This window comes from Hakea prostrata, chromosome 2, assembly GCF_041222555.1.
Source record: "Hakea prostrata isolate BN-2017 chromosome 2, UWA_Hpros_2, whole genome shotgun sequence".
In the NCBI taxonomy this organism is placed as follows: Eukaryota; Viridiplantae; Streptophyta; class Magnoliopsida; order Proteales; family Proteaceae; genus Hakea; species Hakea prostrata.
This window is the reverse complement of record NC_142601.1, coordinates 21,438,150-21,455,079: the sequence shown is the minus strand read 5'-3', so window position 1 is coordinate 21,455,079 and position 16,930 is coordinate 21,438,150. Positions and strand designations below refer to the sequence as shown.

Sequence of the window (16,930 nt, the reverse complement as noted above, 5' to 3'; positions counted from 1 at the left end):
CTGTCTTCTTCTTCACCTTCTCTAAGATAATAATAAAGGTGTTATTAAACTACAACTGCAGCGACTCTACAACTTCTCTATCTTAGGGAAATCACATTTTATAGTTAGAACTTCCAACAGCTACTCTTTTAATGTTTGATTTATTAATAAAAAGAAAAAATGTTAATCTAACTCTTTTAATGATCTGCTAGATTATCGAGAATTATTGTTGGCTAAGGATATCAAGGTTACTATTATAGTGTTTCAAGCCATAGATTTGATCCTAAGGTTTCTTTTTTTCTTTTTCTGTGACCACTACTAATAGACGAAGAAACCCTAGAAATGAGAAGAGAATATTATAAAGAGATACCAATGAGACTCTCTTGCAAAGCTAATCGAATTGACCTAGAACATCTGCGTATAGTAAAATCTAGAAGGAGTTGCGATGATAATTGCAATTAGCACATAAAGTGAAGTAGATGATTCAATCTCTCGTCGCAATTGAAGAGAGAGAAGCAAAGGATTGGATTTATAGGGTTTCTTGTACTTAAAAGGAACCAAAGACGGATGGATTGAATCCAACTAGAGACCACCTCTAGCGAAGAGTGGGTAGAAGATAGCTCCCTTCACCCACCTAAGAATTGGATATGTGAGGAACTAAATGGGGGTAGTTATATAATTTGACTCTAATGAGGGTAATATGGTCATTTCACTCATGATTAAACAAAATCAAGGATGTAATGTTAGAAGTGTGCAAATTGTAATTTTGAGAATATGCAATCTATAATTTAGGACACTAAACCGTACAACTTATAATTTAAGTCCACTAAAGCGAGTTCTTGAGAGGGGCCAATAATGTATTCCATATAAAAAGGGAAAATCCATGGGATAATGGGAATACCAAAACTTTACACACAATATTTTTTTACCCAAAAAAAAAAAAGGAAAAAGCAAATGAGATTCTATGGTCTAATCTAACAAAATATCCACTGGCCTCACGCCTTTGACAGACTTGGGATTGTCACACAATATCCTTTTTACTAAAAAAAAAAAAATTCTTATGATCTTATCAAACAAAATATCCTTTCTACAAAAAAAAAAATAAATAAATAAAATATCTACTCGGCCTGACCACCCTTGCCGGTGCCATGTGTTTTGCTTTGCAATGCTTCGTCCAAAAAAGTGGGACCCGCGCGCCTATCTGCATTCTTAGCAGTGGGCCCCGCCAAACGATTACTTCATTGAAACTCAACTCTGCCCAAGTGCTTTTCAATGCTTGGTTCATTCTCTATCCACGATACTCTCAAAAGCCGGTTCTACAGAACCACCACTCAAGCCTTATCTTCTCGTCTTCTTTCATTTTGTTTGACATTTGAAACCAGAAAAATTTTTCCAGCAGTCAATTTCATACCATGGCTGCAACTCATCAGCAGCAGGCCTCCTCTTCTGGTTCGAGTTATGAAGTGTTCTTGAGCTTTCACGGCGGAGATGTTCGTAGAAGTTTTGCTGATCATTTATATCATGCTTTAGTGGACGCCGGAATTCGAACTTTCAGGGACGAAGAGGAACTAAATAAGGGAAAGGAGATTGCACCCGAACTACTCACAGCAATTCAGCAGTCACTAATCTCAATTCCCATATTTTCGATGAATTACGCGTTCAGCAAATGGTGCCTCAATGAGCTAAACGAGATATGTAACTGCAGAAGAACAAGGAACCAGATTGTATTTCCCATTTTCTACAAAGTTCAACCAACGGATGTGCGGAATCAGATGTCCGACAGTTACAAAAAGGCTTTTGATGAACACCCAAAACGATTCGATCAGACAACAGTGCAAACATGGCGAGATGCTTTGCGAGAGGTCGGAAGATTGGATGGATGGCATTTCACGGAAGAAACGTGAGTTCAACAGTTTCATTTGGTTCCAATTAATGTTATGTCTTTCCATTATAAAATCAATTAATATGGATCTATGAATTCAAAATTAAGAGATCGAGGTGGATATTGGATCAATGGATCTTACTGGATCTAAGGGGACTTGAGAAGGAGAAGAATTGACACTCAACTGATATGGTTTCCTGCAAACACTTTCTCTGCTTTCTCTCTTTTCCCCGTTGGATCTTAAGCATACCAGTGCTACCTGTAGCGTTGGGTAATGTTTATGTTTACGTTCCATTCTTGATTGGCATTATTATTCCTAGATTTTTGTTTTTCCCCCTTATATGTTAAGCTCTATGCATTTAAAATAACAAGAAATTTCAGATCTTGCTTGGAAACAATACCAAAATAAAAGCATATAGTAAAACTTGTATAATATACATTAATTCAAATCATTCAGCTGTGAGTTCTTCCATAGACAATATTTGTTTTTTTTCCCCCTGATGTACATTATTCATCATGATAGGAAATTTTTTTTTTGGGTAAGGATAGGAATTGAATTTATTATTTTTTTTTTCCTTCGAATTATACAGGTACAAAGGGGAGTTACTAAGAGAAGTTGTCTGGAAAGTTTTGAATACATTGAACAAGAGACTCATGCTTGTGTCTAACAACCTAGTTGCAATTGAAAGCCATAAAAAAATAATGTTGGAGCTATTAGATCTTGAATGTAAGGTCACCAAAATTGTAGCGATCCATGGATTTGGTGGCATTGGAAAGACAACTATTGCTAAGGCTGTTTGTAAAGAAGTTTTTAGTAGATTTGATGGATATGCATTTCTTGAAAATGTTCGTGAGGATGATGGGAAATTCGGGATTGTTTATCTACAAAACAAACTTATCAAAGCCATTCTAAAGGATGGAAGTCCATATATTGTTGATGAGAATAATGGGATGAAAGTGATCCAACAAAGATTAAATGGAAAGAGAGTGCTTGTAATTCTTGATGATGTGGATCAAGATAATCAAGTGGAGTCTTTGATTGGGGTTGGTGAATGGTTTGGCACTGGAAGTAGGATTATTATCACAACCAGAAACATGGCTGTTTTAACTACTTTGAAAACACATGAGATTTATAAGCCCGAATTAATGGGTTTAGATGATTCTATTGTACTTTTTAGCCATTATGCATTTAAAAGGAATCATCCTGAAGAAGATTATTTGGCTATTTCTAAAGAAATAGTAGAAACTACTGGAGGACTTCCCTTGGCTCTCAGAGTTATAGGTTCATCTTTATTTGCAAAGAAAAAACCAAAATGGGAAAGCATGTTAAAGAAGTTGCAGAAAATTCCCAATAATGATGTGATGAAAAGATTGAAAATAAGTTACGATGACTTAGAAGATACAGAACAACAAATGTTTCTGGATACTGCTTGTTTTTTTATTGGAATGAAAAAAGATATTGTGTGTCATATATGGGAAGGGTGTGTTTTTTATCCTCAAGTGGGTCTTGATGTTCTTTTGGCAAAATCTTTGATAACGGTTAATGAAGATGGTGAGTTATGGATGCACGATATGCTTCGAGATCTTGGAAGGGATATTGTTCGTCAAGAGAGTAAAAAACTAGAGGAACGTAGTCGAATATGGTCTAAAGATGAAGTTTTGGATGTACTACTCAAACATAAGGTAGGTAATATTGGATGCTCATATAGTTATTTTTGTGTCAACTTTGTGAATTTAATATTTGGTCTTATTTTTTCTTAGGACATTAGAAGTTTCTAATTTTTGGCAATTGATTTTTTAGGGAACAAGTGATTGTTTAGGACTCACTATTGATTTTAAGGAAAGCAACATTGACTCCAAGAGTAAATCAAGGAGCAGATGTGTGATGAGTTCGGGCCTTGATGCAATGACTGGACTAAGATTGCTCCAACTAGATCATGCACAAATCTTGGGTAATTGCATTAATTCTTTTTCAGAATTGAGATGGCTTAGTTGGAAAGGATGCCCTGAACAATATGCGCTAACCAACTTTTGTCCAGAAAAATTGGTTGTCCTTGATCTCTCATATGGTGAGATCACAGAAAACTGGAAGGGTTGGAACCACATCAAGGTTTTGAAGACTAATCTCTCTCTTGTTTTTAATTTGCAAAATTTTTAACACATTTTAGAAAGCAAATCTCATAATTTTCTTATAATTATTATGCAGGTGGCAATAAATTTGAAAGTCCTAAAACTTAAGTCATGTGAGCAACTACACAGTATTCCTGACCTCTCAAAAAATCAACTTTTGGAGTTACTAAGTTTCAATGATTGTTTTAACTTGGTTGGAATTGACACTTCTATTGGTTCTCTCACGTCCTTGGTCACTTTAGATTTGACGAAATGCAAGTATCTTGTAGGTCTCCCTACTGAAATTGGTTTTCTCATGTCTTTGGTTACATTAAATTTGAGTCGGTGCAGAAATCTGGTGGATCTCCCTATTGAAATTGGTTCTCTCACATCTTTGGTCACATTAAATTTGAGTTGGTGCAAGAGTCTGGTGGGCCTCCCTACTAAAATTGGTTCTCTCACATCCTTGGTCATTTTAGTTTTACGAGAGTGCACAAGTCTAGTGGGTCTCCCTATTGAAATTGGTTCTCTCACATCCTTAATCGCTTTAGATTTGAGTGAGTGCACAAGTCTGGTGGGTCTCCCTACTGAAATTGGTTCTCTCACATCCTTAACCACTTTAAATTTGAGTTGGTGTACAAGTCTGGTGGGTCTCCCTACTGAAATTGGTTCTCTCATGTCCTTAGTCACTTTAGATTTGAGTGAGTGCACAAGTATGGAGTATCTCCCTACTGAAATTGGCTCTCTCACATCCTTAGTCACTTTAGATTTGAGTGCATGCACGAGTCTGAAGTATCTCCCTATCGAAATTGGTTCTCTCATGTCCTTGGTCACTTTAGATTTGAATGCATACACAAGTTTGGAGTATCTCCCTACTGAAATTGGTTCTCTCAAGTCCTTGGTCACATTGCATTTGAGTAAGTGCACAAGTTTAATGTATCTCCCTTCTGAAATTGGTTCTCTCAAGTCCTTGGTCACATTACATTTGAGTGAGTGCACGAGTCTACCGTATATTCCTATTGAAATTGGTTTTCTCACATCCTTGGTCACTTTAGATTTGAGTGCGTGCACGAGTCTGGAGTATCTCCCTACTGAAATTGGTTCTCTCACATCCTTAGTCACTTTAGATTTGAGTGCATGCATGAGTCTGAAGTATCTCCCTATCGAAATTGGTTCTCTCACGTCCTTGGTCACTTTAGATTTGAGTGCATGCACAAGTCTGGAGTATCTCCCTACTGAAATTGGTTCTCTAAAGTCCTTGATCACATTGCATTTGAGCAAGTGCAAGAATCTGGTGTATCTCCCTATTGAAATTGGTTCTCTTAGGTCCTTGGTCACATTACATTTGAGTGAGTGCACAAGTCTACCATTTATTCCTATTGAAATTGGCTCTCTCACATCCTTGGTCACTTTAGATTTGAGTGCGTGCACAAGTCTGGAGTATCTCCCTATTGAAATTGGTTCTCTCACATCCTTAGTCACTTTAGATTTGAGTGCATGCATGAGTCTGAAGTATCTCCCTACCGAAATTGGTTCTCTCAAGTCCTTGGTCACATTACATTTGAGTGAGTGCACAAGTCTACCGTATATTCCTACTGAAATTGGTTCTCTCACATCCTTGGTCACTTTAGATTTGAGTGCATGCACGAGTTTGGTGCATCTTCCTAATGAAATTGGTTCTCTTACATCTTTGGTCACTTTAGATTTGAGTGCATGTACAAGTCTGGAGTATCTCCCTACTGAAATTAGTTTTGTCACGTCCTAGGTCACTTTAGATTTGAGTGTGTGCACGAGTCTGGAGTATCTCCTTGCTGAAATTGGTTCTCTAAGCCAAGTTTTGGATATATGTCCTTACTATTAACTTGTGTTGCTTCAGTTTACTAAATGAGATTTAAGTGCAAGCCAAATGTAGTGTCTGCATATGTTTTTATTTTTATTTGGGGAATTGAGATTGTAATCAACAGATAAATGACTTGAGTAACTGTCTTCTAAGGATTATGTTGATCGCATAATTTCCATTTAGTATTATTGATGTTGCAATGCATGCTCTACCACATATTTGTAATTGGTTAACCTCCAAAATTTTCCCAAGAGTTCTGAGTCATCAAAAATGATGTGAGGGTTGTTTCTTCTTTATGAGAATTTTTGCAAATAATTGTTGATTTGAAACAGATTGCATGCATATTTAACTTGAGATTTCAAACAAATCTCATAGTTAAGCTAGAATTAATATGATTTGTATGATGTATCCAATTGGATTAATCGGTGTGCATTTTCTATTTTTAGAGATCCACTACACTAATTTTGCACATTTTCATTATTGAGTTATTTTTCATCTTCGCATGTTTTCAACAAGGCTAACATGTTTATTTCTTTGTTCTTTTACAAACTTCTTTGTGATATATAATAATTCAGTTCATTTATTTCAAACATGAAAAGTAACAAGAAGAACTTTTCTAGTTCAATATTTGAAATACAAAGTCTTCAAATCATCTAGTTGTTGATGAATGAAACTGGTGTTAAGTGTGTTTCCTTGAACCCTATTAGAATTCAAATCCTCCTGTCTTTCCAAGGGGATATGGTTTTCATAGTTTTTATCAAGGTTATCCTCTCTTTTCATGGTTTTGATTTACAATACTAGGGTCGCTCCCATGAACTTTAATAACATATGAATTGTACCGGGGAAGAAGCTAACAAACAGTTTCCACCGTTCCGATAATCAATGTGAGAAGCCAAAAATCTGAATGAATAAGGTTGTGCGAACTAGTCTTACCTCTTCAGGTACATCTTAGGGATTTTTTGCATGGTCCTTAATTAGTATATTTTTACCGGAGCCAATGTAAATTAATTAATAATGTTTCTTGTTGTCTAAACAGTACGTTTCTGTAATTATATCAACCTATGTGGAATGGTGGTCTATTTCTTGTTAGGGAGGTTCACCAAGTGTTAAATTCAAAGTAACTGAGATAGAACTTGGTGAATATACTGTAGTCTTGAGCTAAATACAGAAATATTCGGTGAGATGGAACCTTAAAATTAAGAGAATAAATAGTGATTGAAGCCCTTCTCCCAATTTGAGTTGGTTCTTGACCTTCCACGTTGCATCAATGCATCTTCCTCTTAATTCAACAAGTCTCTTGGGTGACTATATTAAGGTCATAATTTTATGTTTTCATTTTTATTATTGAAATCCAAGGTTATTCTTTGTATGTGAGACTTCTTCAACTTGTATGTATTTATTTAAAGCGGTCTGATCACATATGGGTTTCCTTTCATGTATAAACCTTATGATTTTTATTCATTATGTTTCATCAGTTATATCACTTGTTTTTTAAAATACATTGATGTATCGACATATTTTTTTTCAATGAATATCATGCTTTCGTTTCCACACAATATCTCGGGTAGAAAGTTAATTAGTCCCAACACCTGGCAAGACAGTTTACCTCTTGTAGATTGAGCAAGGTACATACAACACTGTGTTCCAAGCACGTAACCTAGACCATGATTGCTCTAAAGAAGGTGCAATTTGACAATTTCTAGCTCGAGAGTGTTAGGTTTATGGCACGAGAAATACTAATTCTTTGGAGACTAGACCATCCAAACATCATAAAATTGGAAGGATTGATTACATCCTGACTATCATGCAGTATGCACCTTGTATTTGACTTTACGGAACATGATCCAGATGGATTGTCATCTAGTCCAGATCAAGGTTTAAAATATCGGTATCGAGTATCGTATCGGTCATGTGATTTTAAAAGACGTATTATTTTGTATCGAGTATTATATCGCTCTGACTAATATATTTTAGTGTAATTCAATAGAAAGACATATCGAGATATATCGTATCGGTTGGGTTAAATATGGATACGTATCAATTAGTATCGTATGATATCGTGGGATACTTTAAACCTTGATTCAGATATCAACTTTAGCGAGTCTTAGGTTTGTTTGTACTTGATGGGTGTCGAATCTACTAAAGTTAATCATTCTCTCAGTTGAATCGGTAATAACAATGAGTAGAATCGAATCCACAAAAACTGGTGAAGATTTATTCTGGATTTTTATTTGCGGCAGCTTGCTGCTGCCAATGGTTTGGATTAGGCCACATCAGCAAAAATCAATATGGCGGCTGTAAATTAAAGAGAGGGAGTATATATATAAATACAAAAAGTTATTTTTACATTTCCTGATAATGGCTCATTCAGGAAATTGCATGGGAAGGAAGAGATTAGAGTTGAAGTTCTTCTTAACTTAGTTGTTAATAAATTATTCTTTTCAGCTGTTCCAAACAAGTAATTGACCAGAAATGCCAGACTAGGTTGAACTTGGGTATTTAAGTATTTTAGGTGACACAAGTTTAGTTCAAACATTGATCTCTGACTTCTGCTTCAGGTTGTGCTTCATGCCTTAATCCTTTAAGAAACATTTGGATTCCTACACTATGGAAAGAACATTTTTAATATAACTTTTGCATTGGATCAGGATTTTTGTCTTGCCCATAAAACTAGGATTTCTGTAAGAAACACTTGGTTTCCTTTTTCATCTTTATTATGGAAACCTTTTTCTATTTGTCATGACAAAGTTGCAGGTACAGCATGGTTCAGATCCACTATATCATGGCTACTTCTGAAGTGTTATCATAATGCTTTGGTCATGATTTGGGCTCAGTAAACTATGATTGTTTGGTTGATAGATAAATCTCAGAAATCCAAAGATGCCTAGAATTGCAGTGAAGAACTGGAATTTAAAAGGAAATTAATGGCATGCAGAGATTCCTTTCTGGTAAAAGGTCACTCTAATAGGTAGGAACATGACAACTCAATTAAATAAGGTCAGACGTATGGAACCCTGTTCTACCTCTATTAGAGGCCATGCTTCATACAATGTTTAAGCCATATTTGCCTTCCTCACTGCTTCTCCTATGGTTCTGAATCCACAAATGCAACAAACCACTAAGAGTGCCTGAAATTTATACAAACAGAGCTTAAAGCTTCATTTTTATTCAAGGCCCATCAGATATAAAAATGCTTTTATCAGTGGAAATAAGACAGTTTTTGTGCTTCATTTTCATTATTATTTACAAAAAAATGTTTTGGTAATTCAAATTTGCAAGTGGAAACTGTAATAGAACATGGATTATGATCTGAAGCTACTATTTTGAACATTTTTGTCTGCCTTTTCTGCTTTTATATCTTTTTCAAAACCCTAGATCTGATCATTAAACTATGGAACACCACCAAATGATAAGTTGCCCCATCCTCCTACCCATGTCCAGCCAGGTTTTTTCTTCTTCTAGTGCATGCAACAATAATGTCTAAACATCTTTCAAATTCTAAGAGGCTTACATATGTAAAGAATTTGTGTTTGTTCTTTAATTTTTTTTTTGTTAGCCATGTTTATACCTTAATAAACTCAGGTTTTGGATTTGCATCTTTCACCCAGGTAGGACTATTTGCTATGCTCAATCATGTAACTATCATGCCATTGTTTGTTCTTCGTGCAACCATAGAACCAGATGGAAGCTTCCAATACAATCTGTGATTACAAAAATAATAGAGAACCCAAGAAACAAGAATTTTTGTAGATCCATTCATGGGAACGAAAATCGTTAATAATTTATAGGACATCTCAGCTTAAAGTCTAATTGTCCCGCATGATTCTTCTGTGTCAAGTTCTCTTGGTCTAAAAGATGAACTCTTGCCAACGCAGAGTTGTTCTAGTGGATGAAACCAACACCTCTTAGTGAAGAGGTATGTGGATTCAACTCTCGCTGAGGCATATTGATATCCCCATCCCCTGACTTAATAAAGCCCCTTTGTACCCAAAAAAAAAAAAATGAACTCTCCATTTATCCTCATTTCATATGATGCTTTCAACGTGTTTGATGGGGGATAAAAAGGATTCATTAATCCAGATCACTTTGTTTATTTGATTATTCAGCCAGGGAAAGACTCAACCATCCTAGTTAAGGAAACCAATTCTGGGCATCCAAATTGGCCTTGAATGCAAGCCACTTTTTTGTTGCTTTTGCATGTTGATTTAGGTTTATTTTATGTCCTTCAATGAGTTTGCACTTTTTATTATAATTAAAAATAGCTTCTTCAGAACTTGCTAAATTCTTCCAGCAAACAAATCACAAGCATGCTCTTTTTGTAGAACAATGAAGACCTTGGACATCTACAAGTTTCTCCCCAAGGACCAAAACCTGATATAAATTGGATACTGTAAGGTCAAATTCATTGGGCATCCCTTTTTATCTTTTTAAACAACTTTTTCTGGCTAAAAGGATCATTTTGTCTTATAAATGATCATTCAATTGCATTAGATAAAATGTATTCTAAATCTGCAATCACAGTGCCTGGTAAAACCAACAACCATGGTGTTATTGCATCAGAAAAGAAAAAGGAAAATCCCTTCTGAATACCATGCAAATGTTATGTTGCTGAGGAAGGTGTCTAGTAAATGCTTTTCTTTCTTCTGAAGAGATACCTGAATTAAAACAATGACTGAAAACGCAGAAAAATTCATGCACCAGGAAATTATCTATAAAATCCGGCAGCAACATTTGGCTGGCAGGAAAGAATCAATAAAGTATCTCATCAGGCTTTCATCCCAAGCTAGATCTTGTCATCTCATATGCCAAGAAGCAGGCAGCATTCGCTGGAACACTGCGGGCCATTGCAGGCCCAAAACCTTTATACAAGCCTTTGACTCCCTCAGATGCTAGGATCTTCTTGAAGGCATCAACAGAACCAGAGAACTTTGGATTCTTGTAGTCATCAACTTGAAGAACACTCTTTACAACATCAGTTGGATAAACAAAGAGCCAGAAAGAGGCTCCTGCTAAGCCTCCAGCAGCCATTAAAGAGCCCCGACCTAGAGAAGAAGTGTCTTGGCCCCCAGCAAGGTACTGCTTAAAGGCTTCATAGACACCAAACATTGCAGCATTTCCAGGGACTTCACGGCCAAGGGTGGGTACCAGACCTTTGAAGAGCCCCCTTACTCCCTTTTCTGAGAGGACATGCCTTGCAACATCCATTGGACCCCCATACTTCATTGCTCCAGATGCAGAGATAGAATCTGCCAAAGCACTCTGAGCTTGCAACCTTCAATATAAAACCAATGGCTAATGTGCAAATTTGTAGGCTACAGTAGTTTCCCAAGCATATTAAAGAACAAAGCAGAATGACACTGACCTGCACTTGATCAACTCGGTCGGGCACGCAAGAATGGACACAGCAACTCCAGCCCCAGCACCACATATCACCTGCTGACTGACTGTAAGAGGAGCACCGGGTTCAGACCTTAGCAAGGCTTCCATTTGTCCCCTTACAGAGAACAGGACAGCATTTAAAGCTGCCACTGTAGCAAGTGGGGCTCCCATGCCTTTGTACAAGCCCCTTGGTCCTTCAGCTGCAATTGTTTGTCTAACAGCATCCATGGCACCTGAATACTTCAGGACTTGTCCCGGGGCTGGGGTAGGCTGGCTTTGGAGCTTGACCTTGATGGTGTCAAAAGGGTGCCCACATACCAACTGTGCTACCCCTCCAACGGTCCCAGCAGTTAAGTCCTTAGCTATATCTGCCATCTGGAAGGGGGGAAAGAGTATTGACTAAGTCACCCCATGCATTCAAGAAAACTTTTTTCTTTTTGCATGAATAAAAATTTCATGAACCCGAGAGGGGGGGGGGGAAGGGAGAATACAAGAGACCAAGGGCAGAGCCCAGGTAGACAACAAACAAGCACAATAGAGGTGCCAACCTAACAACTAAAGCAACAAAGGAATAAGAAGAGAACCACAACTATGCTTCCCCCCCCCCCCCCCTTTCCTAGAAGACTTAAAATCCACAAGAAAGTCTGCATCGGGTTAGTAACGATCCTTCAGGACTTGATTGCTTCATCCGCAGCATTCACCATCAGAGGTAAGAAACGGAAGGGGGTTTCAGCCACGGGAGCTATCCCTAAGGCAATCTATCTCACAACAATGGAGGGTCTAAAATGGAGGGATTGGGCTGGCCGCAATCCTGAGGGAAAGAGGTTCGTGATAAGGAGAAGGGGCTGGCGAAGGTTTTGAGAAAGCTGGATATCCCCAGGGTTGGAGTGGCGGGAGAAGATGAATAGGGGATCAGGAGGGGGTGGAAGGGAGGGAGCAGAGAGGGGGGGGGTGAAGGGAAGCGAGGCTGGAGAGATGAGGAGAAAGATTGAGAGAGGGAGAATGGTGTGCTTCGTAGGAGGAAGGGGGCGGGAGGGGCTGGGCCGGGGGGGGGGGGTTTGCAGGGGAAGGATTGCGGGGTAAGCTACACAAAAGGAACATGATGACATATCAATGATGCAAGAAATAGATATCCTTCCATGATGCAGACTCAAGTAAATAAGGTATGAATAGTAATTGAGAAGCATGTAATAAACAAAACAAAATGAGCAGCATGAGTTAACTACCACTGCCTCTTAGGCCTCCCTGACTGATTCTACTAGAGAGGCCAACGATAGCCAATAACTCCACCCCACCCCCCAGAACCCAGCTTACAACTTTCATGGTACTGTGCTCTCCAAAGAGCAACTCTTATCAAAATATCAGAAGTTGCTGAGTTGTAATCCCATTCTAAGGATTCTTGTGGCTCCGGAGAATCCAGCTACAGAACTAAGAACAGCCCCTTTCCGCCTGACTCTTTGGTCTTAAGAATGAAAATGAACAAACATGTTTAATTCCTCTTGATGCAGGGAACAAACCTGAACAATTAGATCTGAAAGCAATGAATATGTCATATATTCCTAGAGGGAAAAAGTTAAAAGGCGTAAACTTTGGAAATGAGGAATTGAAGTAACCATTCTGGAGAACTAGTAAAGCTGTACAAGGATTAGCTCCAAAGTCTATACAGAAATCAAGTTAGCTTAAAGTAATGATGTATATAATATAGACGACAAGGTTATATAAGAAAACACCTTTCATATGTCAGTCTAGTGGGTACAAAATAGGGAACAAAGAGAGGATCGGATACTTTAGTAAGTTTGTCAAAACATATTTTGTACTGCGTCTGTTTCTTGAGTGTAAAGCTGGCAAGTCAGTCACAGAACACAATTACCACTTTCTAGCCCTTTCTGGTTTGTTGATCACTACAAGTGATTCCATGCTCTACTGATTTTTGGTGCCTTGGGACAAATAACAGGAAGATTCTTGAACAGGTTATTATACTGTATGGCTCTAGGTTTTTGAGATGACAGTCACATTCCATAGACCTTTGACATGTTCAATCTCCAAACACACACATTAATGATTAAATCATGAACCCAAACTACTTTTGACCTGTTTCTTTTAATCTCAACCATCACAGCATCAGCTAGAAAACTGGTGATTACTGTCTTTGTATCACAAGACATATGGGGAAATTTCCAAAAAGATCCGTTAATCCCAATTGAACTTATTGTAAATGAGATGACTTCCTATATTTTCTCAATCTCAGAATTGGTCAGAAAATATGTTGATGATAAGTTTTTTCAGTTTGGCTTTCCCATTCATCAAATTTTAAAATGTTTCACAATTTCACAATTAATTTTGAAAATATCTAGTAACAGTGAAAGGGATTTAGGCAGGCAGATCTGGTTGTTACTATAGTACCTCTGAAACTCACTGAAGTTCAAAGAACATATTAAGCCTCCAATTTTTAACCATAATAAAATCCAGATCCACAGTCATTCTACAAAATTGCTCTTATTTTTCAGTTAGTAGGTCTGAATCATGAGCAACCTCCAAGCTGGAGTTCCCATAAATCAATATACATGATGGATACATCAAGATACAAGCAAAAGTACCAATAGCTATCTGATAAGCATGGACTCGTCCCCAACAAATGGATGCCACAGAAAGATCAATCTTTTGGATTCCACTGTTATTGATGAACCATGTAAAAATGGAGTAAAATTACTAAAATAAAAATCTAGCAAATATCCACCATGTATTTCTATTAATTGAATCTGAGACTTGTATGATCAAATACAACAACTACCCATGTTCAAAATTAGTTCCAAGACCAAGAACATTAACTACCATCCACTTCCAGGTACTTGCAGCTTCCAAGGTCATAAGCAATTGAAAATGGAGTTGAAAGAAACGATAGAAAGAGTCTTAAGATTCACTAGAAGACTATTAACAGAGGAACACGCAATCATAGATAACAAAGTTAGAAAGCATTGAACAAACGGTCCTTTAAATAATAAAAACCCAGATGCTAAGACGTCTAACTCAAACAGATCAGCGGAGAATATAACCTAACTTTCTCGATTCCCTTCTCTTACATTTTCAACACCTACAGATCATAAAACCAGAAAGAACAACTATAGAAAGGATACCTTAATAAACCTACAGATTCCCGGATGATGATTATTTGGGAAGTCAGCAACGAACTCACAGTAAAGTGAATCCACTTCCCTGCAATAAGAATCCCTACTTTAAATCCTCATTCGGAGCGATACCCAAAACGACTGTATCAGGGCAACCCTGAAGTTAAATATATAAATGCGTGAGTTCAGCAGAGAGAAAGGAATCCATGAAAGCAGACTTCTCTTTGTTTTATTCGAAACATGAATTTTATATTTCCATCCCATCACCCTTTGGCAAATCGATTCTTTTTCATTTCGGAAAATTGGGAACATGATAAATGATTTGGGTTTTGGTAAAGAGAACCGAACCTATTGGATTGTGTCGACACAGTTACAGATTGTTACATCTCTCCTTTATGCGTTTGTATGCTGGCATAACCCGGTGGGGGTGAGAAAATGTTTGAAAAACAGTATAGATTTCTTAGTTTACCTAAATCCCAAAATGGTAAATTGTTTGGAGACAACTTGTCGGCTTATGCGCAACTTTCTCACCCCATACCATTTTAAAACTCTACATATTTAGTAGGGCTTTGTGAAAAAGTGAGAAAAGTAAAAATGGGACCCATCCTTACAAAACCCTTTCCTTTCCTTTCCTTCTCCCTCACCCCACTACACATGGGACCCATATTTTTTTTTCCGACTCCTTTTTAACCGCCCCACCTTTGCAAACAAATGCAGCCTGTGAAATCGGTAGCCGCCAGAAACTATAAGGGTCCCATATGAACGGCTCATATGTGTGAGCATGATGCAGATTCCATCTATACGCCTAAGAATTGTTCTAGTACAAGAACGGGATCCCCGATGTATCGGATCGATATTGCCGAGAGTCTGAGATCGTGAATCTGATATGGACTAATCCTTGACATCGATCCATTTGCTTTGCTTTTAAGATTTTCATATTTGAAACAGAATGGGCTTTTCTTTTCTTTTTTTCCGACCAAGGCAATAAAATGTCGAATTATATTAAGCTGTCTAGGGTGATGTCCATGGAAGAAAAAGAGGTATTGTTTTTCAAGGGCAGGAGCCAGAGAGAATTTCTTAGCCCCTTGCAATATAATCTGCATACATATTAAATTCTCTACTTAGAAAATGAAACTCAATGAAGTTAAAGAGCTTAATCAGTTTCTTAACTTCCTTAATAAGTTTTAAAAAAATAAAAAAATAAAAAACCCAATCTAGCTAGTTTGGGAGGCCTTGTAGTGTTAATATTATTTGTTGATATTGATACGAAATCCTGCTCGCCCTTCCCTGCCAAGTTCCTACAAAACACGTGCTCGATCTTGGGGGGTCGAGGTACGTCTCCGACGAGCAAGTCAGTACCAAGGAGATATGATCTCAATTACTTAATAAGATACTCAAGTAACTGATTATACAAAATATGAATGCTTACTTTGTTATGCCTGCTTGTGGTGTTTATATAGTTTAAGATGATAGAGTTAGACTCGGACTCCAACCATCGGAAGAGTTATTACCTATATCCTTCTTTTAGATAGTTGATAAACAACAGAAGACTACCTTGATTGAGCTTCCTTGACAGGATGGTCGGACCGACCATTGATCGGATGGTTAGACCAATTTGGACCAACTTCGATAAACCCAATGGTCGGACCGGTCAAGATAGAATGATCATTCCGGTCATTAACAGCTGGCAATAAGAGTGAACAATGAGCTTTGAAATTTGCATGATAGAAGCCAAAGTGATTCCATCTCTAATTGACTCAATTTCTGTAACTGTGGCTAAAACAGCAGCACCATATGAAGCTTTTGCAACTAAGGAATAAGTCCAATGCATCCCAGATAACGCACCCTCTTCGTGTGAAAGTATCTCTTTTCTTTTAGGCTCCATCGTAATAAAGATAAAACACATCATCTAAATTTGCTAAACCAACACCATTTAGATCAGTAGTGCCTATAGAGAGATGGACAGTATGAAAAACAAAATAGCTTGAAATCAGCAACCTGAAAGGAAGAGTATTAAGAATATGCCAAATAGATGGAAAACATCCTTGAAATAGGGCTTCATTAGGAGCTTTCAAAATGGATCAGATTAAGGAGCTCCAAAGAGTATGTACAAAGCTGATATCACTCTTACTACTAAACCAGTCAACAATGAAGTCATACCACTCAAATAGAATTTGTCCATGAAATTGAGAAGTATCAATCCTAAGGAAAGATAACCGCCAACATTCACTAGCATATTTATAATGAAAAAAAGCATGAAGAAAGGATTCATTTGATGATGCACAAATGAGACAAAGTGGTGCAATAGTACCATTTTTTGAAAATAAAAATACCCCTAAAGCTATAGCCTCATGAGCTACTCTCCAAAGAAAATGTTTGATTTTTGGGAGTGTTTGGACTTCCCAAATTTTCCTCCAAAAGGGAGATGTAAGGGAGGTGGAGGGCAACATTTCCATTACTCTTGGAAATGACTAAACATAATTGATATGCAGTTTTTACAAAAAACTCTCATTTCAAACATTTCCCCCAAATCCAAGAATCACGTATGTCTTGACAGAGAAGTGGAGTTTCTCTAAAAGCATTAGCTTCCATGGGTGAGATGAGGCTGAAGATGAG

The 16,930-nt window shown here is 37.5% G+C and overlaps 2 protein-coding genes across 3 annotated transcripts; one reads left to right on the top strand and one right to left on the bottom strand.

Annotated features, from left to right (window-relative positions):
• Window positions 1-1,289: 1,289 nt before the first annotated feature.
• On the top strand, window positions 1,290-7,178 carry LOC149024040 (disease resistance protein L6-like). 2 transcript variants are annotated; one of them, XM_089144421.1, is made up of 5 exons: window positions 1,290-1,879; window positions 2,452-3,544; window positions 3,663-3,813; window positions 3,901-3,971; window positions 4,068-7,178. In XM_089144421.1, exons 1-5 carry the CDS (start codon window positions 1,392-1,394, stop codon window positions 5,733-5,735), a joined length of 3,471 nt encoding a protein of 1,156 aa, XP_089000547.1. In that variant the 5' UTR covers window positions 1,290-1,391; the 3' UTR covers window positions 5,736-7,178. The 2 variants fall into 2 exon arrangements, with proteins under 2 accessions (XP_089000547.1, XP_089000546.1); XM_089144420.1 differs by having other exon boundaries at window positions 3,663-3,971; window positions 4,068-7,177.
• Window positions 7,179-9,871: 2,693 nt separating this feature from the next.
• Window positions 9,872-14,588, bottom strand: LOC149024039 (mitochondrial carnitine/acylcarnitine carrier-like protein). The gene is made up of 3 exons (XM_089144419.1): window positions 14,324-14,588; window positions 11,173-11,564; window positions 9,872-11,082 (listed from the first exon to the last, which is right to left on the bottom strand). Exons 2-3 carry the CDS (start codon window positions 11,562-11,564, stop codon window positions 10,584-10,586), a joined length of 891 nt encoding a protein of 296 aa, XP_089000545.1. The 5' UTR covers window positions 14,324-14,588; the 3' UTR covers window positions 9,872-10,583.
• Between the last annotated feature and the right edge of the window lie 2,342 nt (window positions 14,589-16,930).